We start from the raw sequence: 18,212 nt of genomic DNA, 5'->3' as shown, positions 1-18,212 counted from the left end.
GTTAGGCTGTTATCACCCTTTGTGTTCTAATGAACATTTGCAGCACATACAGTTTATAAATCTCTAAACTCATGGCTGTATTTTACAGTAACGGAGTAGCAGACCCCTGTTCTTCTTCTGTGTTACTAGGCCTGGATCTCTTTAGTTCACATCTGTATTAAAAGGCGGAGTAAAGATTCCACAGAAATCACAAGGCAGAAATAGAATCTTCAATGGTCATACATTATAGGAGCAATTAAACCGTTTACTCTCTTCCCTGCTGATCTGTGGTAAACCACTTATAGCTCTGCTGTTTGATGAGGTCATGAAGGAAATTGTCCATGCAGGGATATGTACATCCAGCGTAGTGTTCTGTATATACGCAGTCGTTTCAGCAAGAGGATGTTTACTTTTGGTTACCAGTTAGAGGAAAGGTTGAGGTTAATGCTGATTAAAGTTCTATAATTATTTCCTTATGGCAGAATCCTTACCCACACCTTGTTAACTTCTGCAGTGTCTTGCAATGACAGCATAAACCAACAAGCAGTCACCAGTGTGTTTACACATTGCGGGGAGGAATTTCCAGAAGTAAACACTGGGACTTTAGAGTGCTGCAGAGGAACACACAGTAGCTGTACTGTAATCTTGTCATGGAAGCTTTCTAAAGGCGGTCTGCTCCAAAGCTGCCCGTTGATATACCATACGCCTAGCAGTAGCGAGAAGGCGTAATAGAAGTGTGTTGAAATGCAGAGAATAAAATAATAAAAAAATGATGAATCTATTCTGACTTTTTTTTTTATTTTCTTCTCATTCTAGCACCAGCAACAAGTGGTACAGGCTGTGGAGCGTGCCAAACAAGTGACCATGGCAGAGCTGAATGCAATCATTGGGGTATGTTGTCTTTTTGTCGCAGGTTAATACAGTTAACATTCCTTTTTACTTAATATACACTTATAACCTTTGTTGACCTACAATGCAGACATGGGAACTTTTTTTTTTTTTTTTTCTAATGTAAATAGAATCTCTTTGATTTAAGGGTACTGACACTTGCTGCAGAAATCCAGCTAACACCACGCTCCCAGGCAGTCACACTCCTGTATGTATACAGTATATTTATTGGGGCAGATTCATTTGTTTTGGAAGTCTAAACAGGACTTTTTAGACGCCCAAGCAATTGTCACAATTTTGTTGTGTTTGGATGCCCATACACATTGCGCATGTTCCACCCAAACAGACTGGGTTTAGCAGTCTAGAACGGCTAAACAGGCCTCAACTCCCTGCTTTGGAAGCCCAAAGTGCAGAGCTTCCACACATTTCTTCTCGCACCTCCGGAGGCTACAAGAACAAATGTGTCCTCCGCGGCCGCCACACGCCCAAACAGTAGAACATTTGAATTGTTGCCGTTGGACACCCTCTAGTGGCGGCCTTGCACAAAACAATTGAATCCGCCCCATACAGCATAACTAAGTGTTACCACTGCATGGTTAGACATGACAGTTTGCTGAATAGTGGGTTTCTGTGGCAGCAGTATGTGTATAGAGATGTCAGTGTGCCACTACCCTTATTTGCACCTGCTCTACAACACTTGGGATACATTCATACTTGAGGTGCGGATGCTATATAGGTCTCTCTAAATGCATTTTTCCTGTATACAGCAGGAGTTTAGTTTAATGAATGGCACTCTGGAATCTATAAAAATATATGTATAGTTGCATTTCTTGGAGAGAACACATAATAAAATCATATCATCCAGGTATTGTCTGTCCATGCAGAAAACCTTTCCTGACAAACGCGAATGTCTTCTCACATAAGTGAAATAAAACCAGACGGACCTTAATAGGCTAAATTATTTCTCTCCATTCCTTCCCACATTCCCCTTTAACATTAAGACAAAAAAAAAAAAACCCTGAAAGTAATTTTTACCATATGTCACCACCGTAATTGCAGCTATAGTAACCGGTTCTGTTAGACTGGATTGGGACACACTAGCGACACAAGATGGCTAAACAATGAAATATTGTCTGTTTCACTTTACATTGTAGAGGTGAGAAATCATGGTTTAATAACACATTATTCATATGTATAATTATACAGCTGGTGGAAGCAGCTAAGTTATTCTAATGAAGACACTACAACTGTACTTTTCTTATTCGCCCCCTCCCAAATGCTTTTTCTTTTGTGTATAGATTATACATAAAAGTCTTTTCCTCTTTTATTCAGTGTATCAAACACACTTTGAAATGCTAATTATTCCATTTACTTTCATTAAAATTCAAATTGCTGAGTGAAGATGTGGATAAGGGTCGCCGAATAATCAATCTGAAGTGAAGATATTGCCTCAATTATGCCTCTGTCTTTTAACAAGGAAATCAGCACTCTCTGATCCTTGCTGACGGAGGTAGAGTGCAGTGTTCTGATTGTGGTCTGCATTTAATGGGCTATTTCTTATTCTGTTTTGTGCCCCTTTGACCGCAGGAGAATACTGGTAGTCAATTAAGGGTTCTAAATGGAGAAAGAGTAACCTTTTATTTCCTGTGAAGTTCCCCAATAAAAAAGACAAATCTGAGGAAGCTGTGTTCAGCCATGAATAACATTTGCTGCAAGCTCTTCAAGCACAAGTAAGAGTGCAAAAGGCCAGTACCCCTTTCCTTCAGAGCCTTTGCAGTCAGAGTTTGTGTGTATGTATGTATGTATATGTATGTATGTATGTATGTATGTATGTATGTATGTATATGTATGTATATGTATGTATGTGTATATATATGTGTGTGTGTATATATATATATATATATAATTATAATATATATTACACGTATGTTGTGCAATAGTCCGTTTCAGCCCTTTATAGAGCTCTCTGGAGTTCTGTTCCTCTCAATGCAGATGATTGGTGCTGCCTCCTCTGTTATGAGCCTTAACCACAGGTTCAACGTCACACATGTAAAAGATGAAGTGAGGGGCGCACCAGGTGAGTATTAAAGTATCAACAATTTAATAGCATAATAAAAGCTCACATACATCTAAAAAAGAATTCATAAGCCTCGCGCTCCTCCTGCGATACTTCTGGATGGCTCACAGTACAAAAGCTGTAACAGCTGGTATAAGTGGCTCCGGATCTCCTGCTGGCAGCACTCACAAGCATCTGCAGTATGTTTTAAGCACTCCCGGCTGGCTTCGGATCTCACTCTCCACGGACACAGACTGTGACGTCTATCCGTCTCTGTCCACAGGCCTCAGCCAATGCGTTTCGTCGTTAGACACACACACTAAGTCTAACGGCAAAACACGTTTGTCGTGGCCTGTGGACAGAGATGGATAATACTCACCTGGTGACTGACACACACACACTTTTTCAACCTCTCTTCATATCACAGGCAACTGGAATACCATTGCATTCCCCCTAGGTTGACTCTTCAACCAGAATGAGCGCTAGTTTGGGCTGGTGTCCACATTAGTGCTAGATCACAAGTATGGGCCTCCCCATACGATCATGAAAAACCGCTCCTTGCTGGTCGGTATGGGGCTGGTGCCTCTGGGGGTTGCCATGGAGGGTGGTTCTGAAAGTGTCCAGCCTCTGTAGAACTGGTTATGGATTTAGTAGAAGTAGCAAGCTGCCCATTTTGGTCTCTGTTTACTCTGCAGTATATATTGAGAAAATTTAATTTATTATCACATTTTGCTAAATGACCTTTCGTGAACCAAACCATTTCCTCCATCCCTATATTGTGAGGCTCGTTAATATGGCCATCATTTTTAAGTTCCTTTTTTTTTTTTTTTTTCCTTTTTGTTCCCAGACGGCTATTATGCCTCACATTGTGAATATGTTTGTATTCCTTTCTTTGCATTTTTTCTTTTTACTTCTTGAGCCTGCAATTGGAACAGATTGCATGTTCTGCACTGTTGATTCTCATACTGCAGATCTTAAACAACAATTTGTTTGCAGGCGGCGAACAGTCTAAAAAAACAGAATGTTTTCCTGAAACCTGTAAAGGCTTTCTTGTTGCTGTTTTTGTTTTTGTCTTTTGTTTTTAGCTGTAATAGACCATACTGATTGGCTATTGTAATACAGCAGAGAAGTAAACATCTAGAGAGTCTGTAAGTTATTTAAAAAAGAACCTGCTACATTCATGGGTTTTTTTATTTATTTTTTATTTATTTGTATTTGGTCACTATAAGCCATCTACTTTTTCTGGATTACTTAAACATACATTATAGCCCCCTTTGCAGATAATTTTAACTGAGGAATAGATGAAAAGTATGCTATACTTATACATAGTTTTCATATTGGAATATATTTAATCTTTTAGACTACACTGACTCGTGTGATCCTTGCATTGGGTTTTGTCTTGACGGGATGAGCACACTGTTAAGCATTCATGTTTGTCTTGGGCAGTAAATCTTTGTAGCATTTCCTGAATTTTTACACTAAGCACTCAGACAGGGGCTGCCGGGTTTCTGGAAGTCCTGCTGCTGGGAGCTAGGGCTCTCTCTCATGCAGAGCAGGTGTGTGCATGTGCAGCGTCAACCTTTTATGTATGTAGATGCTGTATATCTGTAATGGACAGGCAATAATGATTGTGTACTATATACACCAGTACTGGCACGTGTAAGCACACCAGTCCCCGCACAGCTCCTGGCCAGTCTGGGGGTAGAGGACACCATTAGCTACCAGCAGCTGGCCGGAAAGTCTGTGCTTGGCCTGTGTGGGGTGTGGTAAGGGTGCGAACAGGATCCCACCTCTCTACCGACGCTCATTGTATATATAAAGCAGCCAGTTATCTGCCACCTCCTCACACGCATCATCTCCAGGCCCAGCACCGAACCCCCCTCCCCTCCTCCTCCCGGTCACTGCACTGCTCATTTCTTCTTGCCTGACTGGTAAGTGGTCACACCTGTCTCCGGTGCCTCCGCTCTGAGTGCTGCTGGACTGTCTGGTGGTTCCTGCATCCATTTCCTGGTTACTGCTGCTACTTGTTGCCGAGTCCCTGGATGGCAAGTAACTTGGGATTGCAGCATAGTACAGTGCATCCTGAAAGTGATCACAGCGCTTCGCTTTTTCCACATTTTGTTATGTTACAGCCGTATTCCAAACTGGAATAAATTTCATTTTTTCCCTAAAAATTCTACACACAATACCCCATAATGACAACGTAAAAGTGTTTTTGAGATTTTTGCAAATGTATTAAAAATAAAAAAAAACAAAGAAATCACATGTACATAAGTATTCACAGCCTTTGCTCAATACTTTGTTGATGCACCTTTGGCAGCAATTACAGCCTCAAGTCTTTTTTTAATATGATGCCATAAGGTTGGCACACTTAACTTTGGGCAGTTTTGCACATTCCTCTTTTTTTGGCAGCACTTCTCAAGCTCCATCAGGTTGGATGGGAAGTGTTGGTGCATAGCCATTTTCAGATCTCTTTAGAGATGTTCAATTGGATTTAAGTCTGGGCTCTGGCTGGGTCACTCAAGGACATTCGCAGAGTTGTCCTGAAGCCACTCCTTTGATATCTTGGCTTTGTGCTTAGGGTCGTTGTCCTGCTGAAAGAGGAACTGTCCCCAGTCTGAGGTCGAGCGCTCTGGAGCAGGTTTTCATCCAAGATGTCTCTGTACATTGCTGCATTCATCTTTCCCTCTATCCTGACTAGTCTCCCAGTTGCTGGTGCTGAAAAACATCTCCACAGCATGATGCTGCCCCCACCATGCTTCACTGTAGGGATGGTATTGGCCTGGTGATGAGCAGTACCTGGTTTCCTCCGAACATAACGCCTGGCATTCACGCCAAAGAGTTCAATCTTTGTCTCCTCAGACCAGAGAGTTTTGTTTATCATGGTCTTAGAGTCCTTCAGGCGCATTTTGGCAAACTCCGAGCAGACTGCCATGTGCTTTTTACTAAGGAGTGGCTTCCGTCTGGCCACTCTACCATACAGGCCTGATTGGTGGATTGCTGCTCCTCTCTCCACAGCGGAATGCCGTAGCTCTGACAGAGTGACCATCGGGTTCTTGGTCACCTCCCTGACTAGAGCTCTTCTACCCCGATCGCTCAGCTTGGACAGCTGGCCAGCTCTAGCAAGAGACCTGGTGGTTCTGAAATGTTTCCATTTACTGATGGTGGAGGCCACTGTGCTCATTGGAACCTTCAAAGCATCAGATATTTTTCTGTACCCTTCCCCAATTTGTGCCTCAAGACAATCCAGTCTCGGAGGTCTACAGACAATTCCTTTGACTTCATGCTTGGTTTGTGCTCAGACATGCACTGTCAAGTGTGTGACTTATATAGAGACAGGTGTGTGCCTTTCCAAATCATGTTCAATCAACTGAGTTTACCACAGGTGGCCTCCAATTAAGCTGTAGGAACATCTCAGGGATGATCAGTGGAAACAGGATGCGCCTAGGCTCAATTTTGAGCTTCATGGCAATGGCTGTGAACACCTATGTACATGTGGTGTCTTTAGTTTTTTTTATTTTTAATAAATTTGCAAAAATCTAAACTTTTTCACATTTTCATAATGGGGTATTGTGTGTACAATTTTGAGGAGGGAAAAAAAATGACTTTATTCCAGTTTGGAATAAGACTGTAACATAAAATGTGGAAAAAGTGACGCATTATACTGTATATGGAGGAGGAGGAGGGGCAGTGTATGTGGTATATGGAGTAGGCAGGTGCCTTGCACATAGAGGGCACTATGTGGAGGGTTATGGTGGGTGCAATGTATGGTGGGGGGTGCAGTGTATATAGGGGCAGTATATGGTGTCGGGCGCAGTGTACATAGGGTGTGTGTGTCCTGTCGGGCTTTCTCCAGCGGCCGCATGCAGCACCACAGAGGTAAGGAGCAGCGTTAGCCTTTATCTAGATAGATCATTGCAACAGTTTAGGTTTACCAATAACAACCCTATTCAGGCCACATAACCACTGGTTTGTGTTTGCATGAAAATGGGACTGTACATGGAAATAATTTTCTCTGACGTCCTAGTGGATGCTGGGTACTCCGTAAGGACCATGGGGAATAGACGGGCTCCGCAGGAGACTGGGCACTCTTAAAAGAAAGATTAGGTACTATATCTGGTGTGCACTGGCTCCTCCCTCTATGCCCCTCCTCCAGACCTCAGTTAGAATCTGTTAGAATCTGTGCCCGTCCAGAGCTGGATGCACCTAGTGGGCTCTCCTGAGCTTACTAGAAAAAGTATTTGTTAGGTTTTTTATTTTCAGTGAGATCTGCTGGCAACAGACTCACTGCTACGAGGGACTGAGGGGAGAGAAGCAAACCTACCTGCGTGCAGCTAGCTTGTGCTTCTAAGGCTACTGGACACCATTAGCTCCAGAGGGATCGAACACAGGGCCCGACCTCGATCGTCCGTTCCCGGAGCCGCGCCGCCGTCCCCCTTGCAGAGCCAGAAGACGGAAGAACCAGGAGAAAATCAATAAGGTAGCGCACAGCACTGCAGCTGTGCGCCATTGCTCCCACAGCACACCACACGCTCCGGTCACTGGTGGGTGCAGGGCGCTGGGGGGGGGGGGGCGCCCTGGGCTGCAATATGTATACCTTTTTGGCAAAATGCACATAATACAGTTATAAACTGTGTATGTGCCTAATCCCCCGCCATAAATATTATTAAAAAAGCGGGAGAAGCCCGCCGCTGAGGGGGCGGGGCTATCTTCCTCAGCACAGCCAGCGCCATTTTCTCTTCACAGCTCCGCTGGAAGGACTCTCCCCAGGCTCTCCCCTGCAGTATACACTACGAGAAGGGTAAAATAGAGAGGGGGGGCACATAAATTCTGGCGCAAAAGGTGATATAAGCAGCTATTGGGGGAAAATTCACTTTGTGTATAGTGTAAATCCCTCTGTTATATAGCGCTGTGGTGTGTGCTGGCATACTCTCTCTCTGTCTCCCCAAAGGACTTTGTGGGGTCCTGTCCTCAGTCAGAGCATTCCCTGTGTGTGTGTGCGGTGTGTCGGTACGGCTGTGTCGACATGTTTGATGAGGACGCTTACGTGGAGGCGGAGCAGGAGCCGATAAGTGTGATGTCGCCCCCTGCGGGGCCGACACCAGAGTGGATGGATATGTGGAAGGTATTAACCGACAGTGTCAACTCCTTGCATAAAAGGTTCGATGACGTAACCGCTTTGGGACAGCCGGCATCTCAGCCCGCGCCTGCCCAAGCATCTCAGAGGCCATCAGAAGCTCAAAAACGCCCACTACCTCAGATGGCAGACACAGATGTCGACACGGAGTCTGACTCCTGTGTAGACGAGGATGAGACAAATGTACAGTCCACAAGGGCCATCCGATGCATGATTACGGCAATGAGAAATGTGTTGCACATTTCTGACATTTACCCGGTTACCACAAAAAAGGGTATGATGTTTTGGGAGAAAAAGCAGCCAGTGACTTTTCCCCCATCTGATGAGTTAAATGAATTGTGTGAAGAAGCGTGGTGTTCCCCAGATAAGAAATTAGTGATTTCTAAGAGGTTACTAATGGCGTACCCTTTCCCGCCAACGGACAGGTTGCGTTGGGAAACATCCCCTAGGGTGGACAAGGCGCTCACACACTTATCAAAAAAGGTGGCAATGCCGTCTCAGGATACGGCCGCCTTAAAGGAGCCTGCAGATAGAAAGCAGGAGGCTATCCTGAAGTCTGTGTATACACACTCAGGTACTATACTGCGACCTGCTATTGCTTCAGCATGGATGTGTAGTGCTGCAGCAGCATGGTCTGATTCCCTGTCAGAAAACATTGATTCCCTGTCAGAAAACATTGATTCCCTTGACAGGGATACTATTTTGCTAACCATAGAGCATATTAAAGACGTAGTCTTATATATGAGGGATGCACAGAGGGACATTTGCCGGCTGGCATCTAGAATTAATGCAATGTCCATTTCTGCCAGGAGAGTATTATGGACTCGGCAGTGGACAGGTGATGCTGATTCTAAAAGGCACATGGAAGTTTTGCCTTATAAAGGTGAGGAATTGTTTGGGGACGGTCTCTCGGACCTCGTATCCACAGCAACAGCTGGGAAGTCGACTTTTTTACCTCCGGTTCCCTCACAGCCTAAGAAAGCACCGTATTATCAAGTACAGTCCTTTCGGCCTCAGAAAGGCAAGCGGGTCAGAGGCGCGTCCTTGCTGCCCAGAGGCAGGGGTACAGGGAAAAAGCTGCACCAGACAGCCAGTTCCCAGCAACAAAAATCCTCCCCTGCTTCCACTAAGTCCACCGCATGACGCTGGGGCTCCACAGGTGGAGCCAGGTGCGGTGGGGGCCCGTCTCCGGAACTTCAGCGACCAGTGGGTTCGCTCACAGGTGGATCTCTGGGTTCTACAAGTGGTATCTCAGGGATACAAGCTGGAGTTCGAGACGTCTCCCCCTCGCTGTTACCTCAAATCAGCCTTGCCAGCTACTCCCAAGGAAAGGGAGGTAGTACTGGCGGCAATTCACAAGCTGTACCTTCAGCAGGTGATAATCAAAGTTCCCCTCCTTCAACAGGGACGGGGTTACTATTCCACAATGTTTGTGGTACCGAAACCAGACGGTTCGGTGAGACCCATTCTAAATTTGAAATTCTTGAACACTTATATAAGGAAGTTCAAGTTCAAAATGGAATCGCTCAGGGCGGTTATTGCAAGCCTGGAAGAGGGGGATTTTATGGTGTCTCTGGACATCAAGGATGCTTACCTACATGTCCCCATTTACCCACCTCACCAGGAGTACCTCAGGTTTGTGTTACAGGACTGCCATTACCAATTCCAGACGTTGCCGTTTGGTCTGTCCACGGCACCGAGGGTATTTACCAAGGTAATGGCCGAAATGATGATACTCCTTCGAAAGAAGGGAGTTATAATTATCCCGTACTTGGACGATCTTATAAAGGCAAGGTCCAAGGAGCAGTTGTTGGTCGGAGTAGCACTATCTCGGGAAGTGCTACAACAGCACGGCTGGATTCTGAATATCCCAAAGTCGCAGCTGGTTCTTACGACGCGTCTGCTGTTCTTGGGCATGATTCTGGACACAGAACAGAAGAAGGTGTTTCTCCCGTAGGAGAAGGCCAAGGAGTTGTCATCTCTGGTCAGAGACCTCCTGAAACCAAAACAGGTGTCGGTGCATCACTGCACGCGAGTCCTGGGAAAGATGGTAGCTTCTTACGAAGCAATTCCCTTCGGCAGGTTCCATGCAAGGATCTTTCAGTAGGATCTGTTAGACAAGTGGTCCGGATCGCATCTTCAGATGCATCGGCTGATCATCCTGTCCCCGAGGGCCAGGGTGTCTCTGCTGTGGTGGCTGCAGAGTGCTCATCTTCTCGAGGGCCGCAGATTCGGCATTCAGGACTGGGTCCTGGTGACCACGGATGCAAGCCTCCGAGGTAGGGGAGCAGTCACTCAGGGAAGAAACTTCCAAGGACAATGGTCGAGTCAGGAGACTTCCCTACACATAAATATTCTGGAACTAAGGGCCATTTACAATGCCCTAAGTCAAGCAGAACCCCTGCTTCAAAACCAGCCGGTGCTGATTCAGTCAGACAACATCACGGCTGTCGCCCATGTAAACCGACAGGGCGGCACAAGAAGCAGGATGGCGATGGCAGAAGCCACAAGGATTCTCCGATGGGCGGAGAATCACGTGTTAGCACTGTTAGCAGTGTCATTCCGGGTGTGGACAACTGGGAAGCAGACTTCCTCAGCAGACACCCGGGAGAGTGGGGACTTCATCCAGAAGTCTTCTAGCTGATTGTAAATCGTTGGGAAAGGCCACAGGTGGACATGATGGCGTCCCGCCTCAACAAAAAGCTAAAAAGTTATTGCGCCAGGTCAAGGGACCCTCAGGCGATAGCTGTGGGCGCTCTAGTGACACCGTGGGTGTACCAGTCGGTTTATGTGTTCCCTCCTCTTCCTCTCATACCAAAGGTACTGAGGATAATAAGAAAGAGAGAAGTAAGAACTATACTCATCGTTCCGGATTGGCCAAGAAGAACTTGGTACCCGGAACTACAAGAAATGATCTCAGAGGACCCTTGGCCTCTGCCGCTCCGACAGGACCTGCTACAGCAGGGGCCCTGTCTGTTCCAAGACTTACCGCGGCTGCGTTTGACGGCATGGCGGTTGAACGCCGGATCCTAATGGAAAAGGGCATTCCAGTTGAAGTCATTCCTACGCTGATAAAAGCTGGGAAGGATGTGACAGCAAAACATTATCACAAAAAGAACTGGCTTCACTGCCTGAAGTTCAGACGTTTGTTAAGGGAGTGCTGCATATTCAGCCCCCTTTTGTGCCTCCAGTGGCACCTTGGGATCTCAACGTAGTGTTGGATTTCCTAAAATCACATTGGTTTGAGCCACTTCAGACCGTGGAGTTGAAGAATCTCACGTGGAAGGTAGTCATGCTGTTGGCCTTGGCCTCAGCTAGGCGTGTGTCAGAATTGGCGGCTTTGTCCTGTAAAAGCCCATATCTGATTATCCATATGGACAGGGCAGAATTGAGGACTCGTCCCCAATTTCTCCAAAAGGTGGTATCAGCGTTTCATTTGAACCAACCTATTGTGGTGCCTGCGGCTACTCGGGACTTGGAGGATTCCAAGTTGTTGGACGTAGTCCAGGCCCTGAAAATCTATGTTTCCAGGACGGCTAGAGTCAGAAAAACTGACTCGCTGTTTATCCTGCATGCACCCAACAAGCTGGGTGCTCCTGCTTCAAAGCAGACTATTGCTCGCTGGATCTGTAGCACAATTCAACATTCTGCGGCTGGACTGCCGCAACCTAAATCAGTAAAAGCCCATTCCACGAGGAAGGTGGGCTCTTCTTGGGCGGCTGCCCGAGGGGTCTCGGCTTTACAACTTTGCCGAGCTGCTACTTGGTCGGGATCAAACACTTTTGCAAAATTCTACAAGTTTGATACCCTGGCTGAGGAGGACCTTGAGTTTGCTCATTGGGTGCTGCAGAGTCACCCGCACTCTCCCGCCCGTTTGGGAGCTTTGGTGTAATCCCCTTGGTCCTTACGGAGTACCCAGCATCCACTAGGACGTCAAAGAAAAAAAGAATTTTACTCACCGGTAATTCTATTTCTCGTAGTCCGTAGTGGATGCTGGGAGCCCGTCCCAAGTGCGGACTTTCTGCAATACTTGTATATAGTTATTGCTTAACTATAGGGTTATTGTTCTGAGCCATCTGTTAAATGAGGCTCAGTTGTTGTTCATACTGTTAACTGGGTATAGTTATCACAAGTTGTACGGTGTGATTGGTGTGGCTGGTATGAGTCTTACCCTGGATTCCAAATCCTTTCCTAGTAATGTCAGCTCTTCCGGGCACAGTTTCCCTAACTGAGGTCTGGAGGAGGGGCATAGAGGGAGGAGCCAGTGCACACCAGATATAGTACCTAATCTTTCTTTTAAGAGTGCCCAGTCTCCTGCGGAGCCCGTCTATTCCCCATGGTCCTTACGGAGTACCCAGCATCCACTACGGACTACGAGAAATAGAATTACCGGTGAGTAAATTCTTATTTTTTTCCCCAGTGTCACATAAGTTACCTGCTTATTTAAGTATAGCGCCAGAACTGAGTCCTCTCCATTCAATGTGTTTATCATTAAACATACTTAGGATTGGGAGATTAATATTGACCTCCTGAATGCAAGCAGCAACATGTTCCACATACGGCTTCACTGTTTGAACTTCTGCTTTTAAATGCAGATCAAACACCAGTGGATACCCAGCCTTAACTATTAAGGCTTAAGCAGTCCAATTATGTTTGTAGTTTTTTAGAGGCATATATATCAGAGGTAATGCCTGCATGCAGTGTACTCCTCTAACGTTACAGATTGATGCAAAATGTAAAATAACTTCCATACTTTGGAAAATCCTCAGGCACTTATTTTCTGAAACAATATGGATTTCTTCCTGCTTCCGGAAGAAGTTCAAAGAATTTAAAAGAAAACAAAAACAGTGCTCACTTATAACTTCAGTATCTTGGGAACTTGGGTTCTTCAGGGACTCCTCACTTCTAGTTGGGTTGGGGGCACAGAAATACATGAATCTCTTTAAAAAAAATAAAGAACTAGAGTAAAAACTAAAAAGTAGTTGTGAAATACTTTTATTTGTGCATAAAATCCTTCTTCGTTTTAGTAATGTGTCAAAACTTAATACAGCTATGACATTCCAGAGCGGCTGTTTGTACTTCTCAAAATGTTGTTCTCTCTGCAACGAACCTTTTTCATCCCCCCGCTCCCCCACCAATCCTGTTCTTGCTCCCCCCCCCCCCCCCCCCAAGTCTTTCTATGTTCATAAAATTGAGTTACATACATACATACATACATACATACATACATACATACATACATACATACATACATACATACATACACAGGTTGAGTATCCCATATCCAAATATTCCGAAATATGGACTTTTTTGAGTGAGATAGTGAAACCTTTGTTTTTTTGATGGCTCAATGTACACAAACTTTGTTTAATACACAGTTATTAAAAATATTGTATTAAATGACCTTCAGGCTGTGTTTATAAGGTGTATATGAAACATAAATGAATTGTGTGAATGTAGACACACTTTGTTTAATGCACAAAGTTATAAAAAATATTGGCTAAAATTACCTTCAGGCTGTGTGTATAAGGTGTATATGTAACATAAATACATTCTGTGCTTAGATTTAGGTCCCATCACCATGATATCTCATTATAGTATGCAAATATTCCAAAATACGGAAAAATCCCATATCCAAAATACCTCTGGTCCCAAGCACTTTGGATAAGGGAGACTCAACCTGTGTGTATGTGTGTGTGTGTGTATGTATGTATGTATGTATATATGTATGTATGTTTTTTTTTTTACCCCACTGTCTTGGTTTTCTCTCTCCATAATATCAGAATTATTGTCTGTGTTCCAGATTTTATATAGACATATATTATATTTATACATATATTATACTTAGGGTGGCTATTTAATGAAGTGACGTTATTACGACTGGTCAAAAAAAGGCCCGAATTCGACACAGGGTATTCAATTGCGGGCATGTTCACCCTTTTTTTTTTTTTTATCCATTTTCACCGATACTGTTTCACTTTTTTTTGTATTTTTTTAAATTGGTATGAGTGAAAATTGTGCAAAAAAATGGCGAAAACGATTTTACCAAAACACGTGCATTAGTGTTGAATCCGCAGATCACTTGGTTTTCGGCAGTGCCCGATTTTTCGACCAGTCGAAAAAAACGGCATGGGCATTAAATAGGTCGAATGTAAATTCGACCTAAAAACGGGCGGTACTAATTGAATATACCCCCCCATAGACTGCATAACAGACCTTAATCGGACACTTTATTTATATAAGAAGACTTGTGACGTAACTCATAAGTTCCAAATGTAGGCTTCTGTAGTATATCTTTTACCTTGAGAAGTAGTGTGAGTGTTCGGATAATATGTGTTCTTTAGTATAAAGTGATTAAGTGACAAGTGAATTAATGTAATAATAAGACTGTACCAAAAATTATTTTCTCCTCAGTTACTGGGTTTGCTTCATGATGTGGAGATTTGATGGCTATGGACATGGCAAACTGCACATGATTCAAAGGTGCACGCAGATCATGTCCAGCTGCGATTTCTTACAGAATAATATGAAAAATCTCATCTTGAGCATTCCTCTTGTGTACTGCCGTGCGACGGATTGAACAAACTTTGCTACATCCACTCTGTAATATCTGAGCAACACTCAAACCGACTCCACCATTAATGCACCTCTTGTAAATGATTTACTGTATTACCAGTTATGTATATAGTGCACATATTCTGCAGTGCTTTACAGAGATTATTTGGCCGTTCACATCAGTCCCTGCCCAATTGGAGCTTACAATCTATATTCCCTATCACATGTACACAGGGACGCATTCATGCGAGAGTTAATTTTGATGGAAGCCAAATAACAACAAACTAGTTTATTTTTGGATTGTGGGAGTACCTGGGGGAAACCCACGCAGGTACGGGAGAATATGCAAATTCCACACAGTTAGTCTTGGTGGGAATCGAACCCATGACTTCAGTGTTGAGGCAGTAATGCAAACCATTATACCATCTGTACTGCCAAAATGTGATTGTCTCAAAATATGTCCGCTGTGTTGCTGCAAAAAGATTACAGGTGCATGCTAAAATATATCCAGGACACTCCCATAACATACCCATGACCCATTAAAAATGAGAGCATCCGCCTTATGATAATGCAGTTTTGATCTGGAGTATCAAAGGAGCCATTTTTATTTTTAGTTATCTGCACTCAACTAGTGGTGTTTTGAGAGTCTTTCTTTCAGTAGATATTGCCTAGATGCATTTATATTTGGGAACTTGTTGCATGTGTAAGATCAAGGATAATATTGGGGTGCCAGCATTTTATATATAAAATATCCTGGAGTAGACGGTGTTGTACAGCAGCCAAGAGATCACACAAGTCCAAGGTTTCAACTGGTCTCAGACATGAAAAATGTAAAGAAAAGCTCAAAATAAACAACTTTGGCAGTCTGGCACGAACTAAACAGAAATGTCCTTGACTGTCAACTACAAAAAAACATTTGAAAGTTTCCACAAGTAAAGCTCACTTGTACTAATTAGCAGGTTTTCTCTCACAAAGACTCTGCAGTCCCCTTTCCACAGGCAGTAAGTGAATGAACGACTAGCCTACAAGCTTTTTTTAAAAACTCACTATGGTGCAAATGCTAATTGGCTTACTCTTAGGCTAGATGCTTGGAACACCCAGATTGGGCCTAATGGATGGAGCCCACCCTCCCTCTCCATCCATAACCTCAGGATCCCTTAGCCATCTTTTTTCCAAAGCCCAAAAGCTCTTAGCAATACAGCGCAACCCTTTTTCATGTGGTTTTTAAACCATGTAGGTCTGAAATCTGGAACAAATATACCTGCCCCCAAACACTTCCATTTTTCTTGTGTATATATAATCTTATTTTGTTGAATTGTGCTCTCCAACAGAGATGGCAGACACAGAGGTATGTAAAAGAAAAAAAAAGCTATGTCCTGTTGTATCTGCTTCTAGCTAATATTTTTCACGTACATTCTATAAAATGATAGGTAGAAACTGGTTGCTATGGGCACTTCCCCACTATTCCACTCTTTAGAAAGTTTCATCCCCCCGCCCCCCATATAAATCTGGACTACATCCCTTTCTTTGAAAAATGTCTTTTCCTCCCTCTCTATACATCACTGACCCCAAGGTAATTTGACTTTATCAGCTTAGTGCCTAAAATATGTGTATAGTGTTTAAATACAAAGGTGTTTATTTAGGCAAGCAGCAGTGTTTCGGGAAGCACAGTGCTCTTTACAAAGCTCCCTTTATAAATCTGTGTTTTCATACAGAGAAAGCATGTGAAGTCCTTCTGGCTCTTTCAGATTGTTGCTCTTTTAAGAAATGAAACCATGACTGATTCAACTGAGATTGTGCTGCTTATTTGGGGGGGGCAAAGTACTCAATAAGGTGGCAAAAAATCTTAATCAAAACATTCTGTACAAATGAGTCTGGAACAAAAGTTATTTCATTATGCACCACCTAAGTCCAAGTTCATTCTTGGAAGAAACACCTTTTGGCAGCAATTATAGCTCTGACTCTGGTGGCATGATGTAATGGAGTTCGAACTCACCAGGGGTGCGGGATGCTGGACGATCTGTTGTGGTGTTTTTTTTGTTTTTTTTTAAGGGTGGCCTTTAAAAAAAAATAAAAAAAAAATGTCAGATCGTCTGGCACCCCATACGTCCAATGACCTCAGACTCCTTTACATCCTGCCGCTGGTGTTTGAGTTTTCGCACATTTAGACACTGTAATTTGAGTCCATTCCTTTTGCTCAAACTCCATAAGAAGCTCCAGAACATTAATGTTTTTTTTTTTTTTTTTTTTTGGTAAGCCACTGTGACTTTCGTTGAATGCTTGGGTCATTGTCATGTAAGAAGATACATTTTTGTTTAAGTCCAAGCGCTCTTGTTCAAACTTTCCAGTCCCAGAGACAGAGAAGCATCCCAATAACATGATGCTGGCACCACCAAGCTTCACTCTAGGGATGGTGTCTTCGCAGTGATAGGATTACTTTGTTTCAGTTCACTGAGGATTCACTGCAGCAGGGGCACGAGAACATTACCCACTCTGAAAATTTAACAATTTTATGCACTTCTAAAGAGCTTACAAGTGAATCACAGATTATTATTTTTTTTGTGTGGCAGTGCGCTGAAGATGGCACGTTTTTAAGGGCAACATTGGGTTGTGATGCATCTTTACTGTTGTGTGGCATATTATGAATTTTGGGCACTAAAGTGTAGTATAGTATTTATGAAATGCAGTCACCATGTTGACAATCCCAATGGTGACCGTTACGATGTCGACGTGTTCACTGTCATCTTTTTGAAATGTCAGCATTCTGCAGAATGCAGACATTAGGTTAAGCTGCATGGCAGGTGGGGGTGTTAGGCTGCGGGGGGGGGGTTAGGAATAGCAACTCCCTGCTGGGACGTTGCATCCGTTGACACCCAGCAGACACAGCTGGAGCTGCTAAACCAGGTAAGGAGATCGCTGCACCATCCGGACTGTTATGTTGACATTTCAGGGGATCTCCTCACTTCATGTCTAAATCTTTCTCTCTCACCACCTACAATGCCCCTCCGTCTTTGCCACATGCCATCAGACCACAACTCATGACACACAAAGTAACTGGACAGAGCACTGTGCAGTGCTTTAGCAGAGTGGAAGAAAAAAACACTGTCCATCGGAATGGGCATGTGCAGGCTGCCTGTACAGGGAATCAGTAGTGGAATCAGCGGGTTATGCAGGAGTTCCGGGTCTCTGCTGCAGTTCCCGCAGCCTTCCGCCAGGCCCACGAGTCTGGCCATTCCAATCTCATATTCTCCTACAATTAATCCTGTCTTGTTCTGTGACTCTGCCTCCTAGTCCGCCCAGTGCTTGCTGGCACAAGGTCCTTCCAAAGAGAGCCTACTCTGCTTTCTCACAGCTAGATCACACCTGCCCCCTCTTTGCAGCTCTTTGTATGACGGCGACCTCCTCTTGCCTACAATATTGTGGCTCCCTGCGTCGAGATGTTGTTGCTTTGGGGTCCAGGAATGCACAGAGGTGGCAAGGAGGGTGTCCACTTCAGGGCTGATTATCCAATTGGCATGGCGCTCCCTAAAAGGGTAGGGTGCATTCTTCCATCTACAAGACAGGCTTAAACTGCCTAGTGGGGGTGTAACTCACACT

General features: G+C 44.1%; 1 protein-coding gene across 8 annotated transcripts in view; it reads left to right on the top strand.

Moving 5' to 3' along the window:
- The window catches only part of LOC134895232 (transducin-like enhancer protein 4), a 201,358-nt gene that overhangs the window by 87,059 nt on the left and 96,087 nt on the right, over positions 1-18,212 (top strand). For 4 of the 8 annotated variants that reach the window (XM_063913825.1, XM_063913824.1, XM_063913823.1 and 1 more), the window contains exon 6: positions 796-870. The exons of the other annotated variants lie outside the window; for them this stretch is intronic. In XM_063913825.1, coding sequence (XP_063769895.1) covers positions 796-870 — 75 coding nt within the window. The remainder of the gene's footprint in view (positions 1-795; positions 871-18,212) is intronic. 8 annotated transcript variants of the gene reach the window in all.

This window comes from Pseudophryne corroboree, chromosome 1, assembly GCF_028390025.1.
Source record: "Pseudophryne corroboree isolate aPseCor3 chromosome 1, aPseCor3.hap2, whole genome shotgun sequence".
In the NCBI taxonomy this organism is placed as follows: Eukaryota; Metazoa; Chordata; class Amphibia; order Anura; family Myobatrachidae; genus Pseudophryne; species Pseudophryne corroboree.
This window is presented reverse-complemented; position numbering and strand designations above follow the sequence as displayed.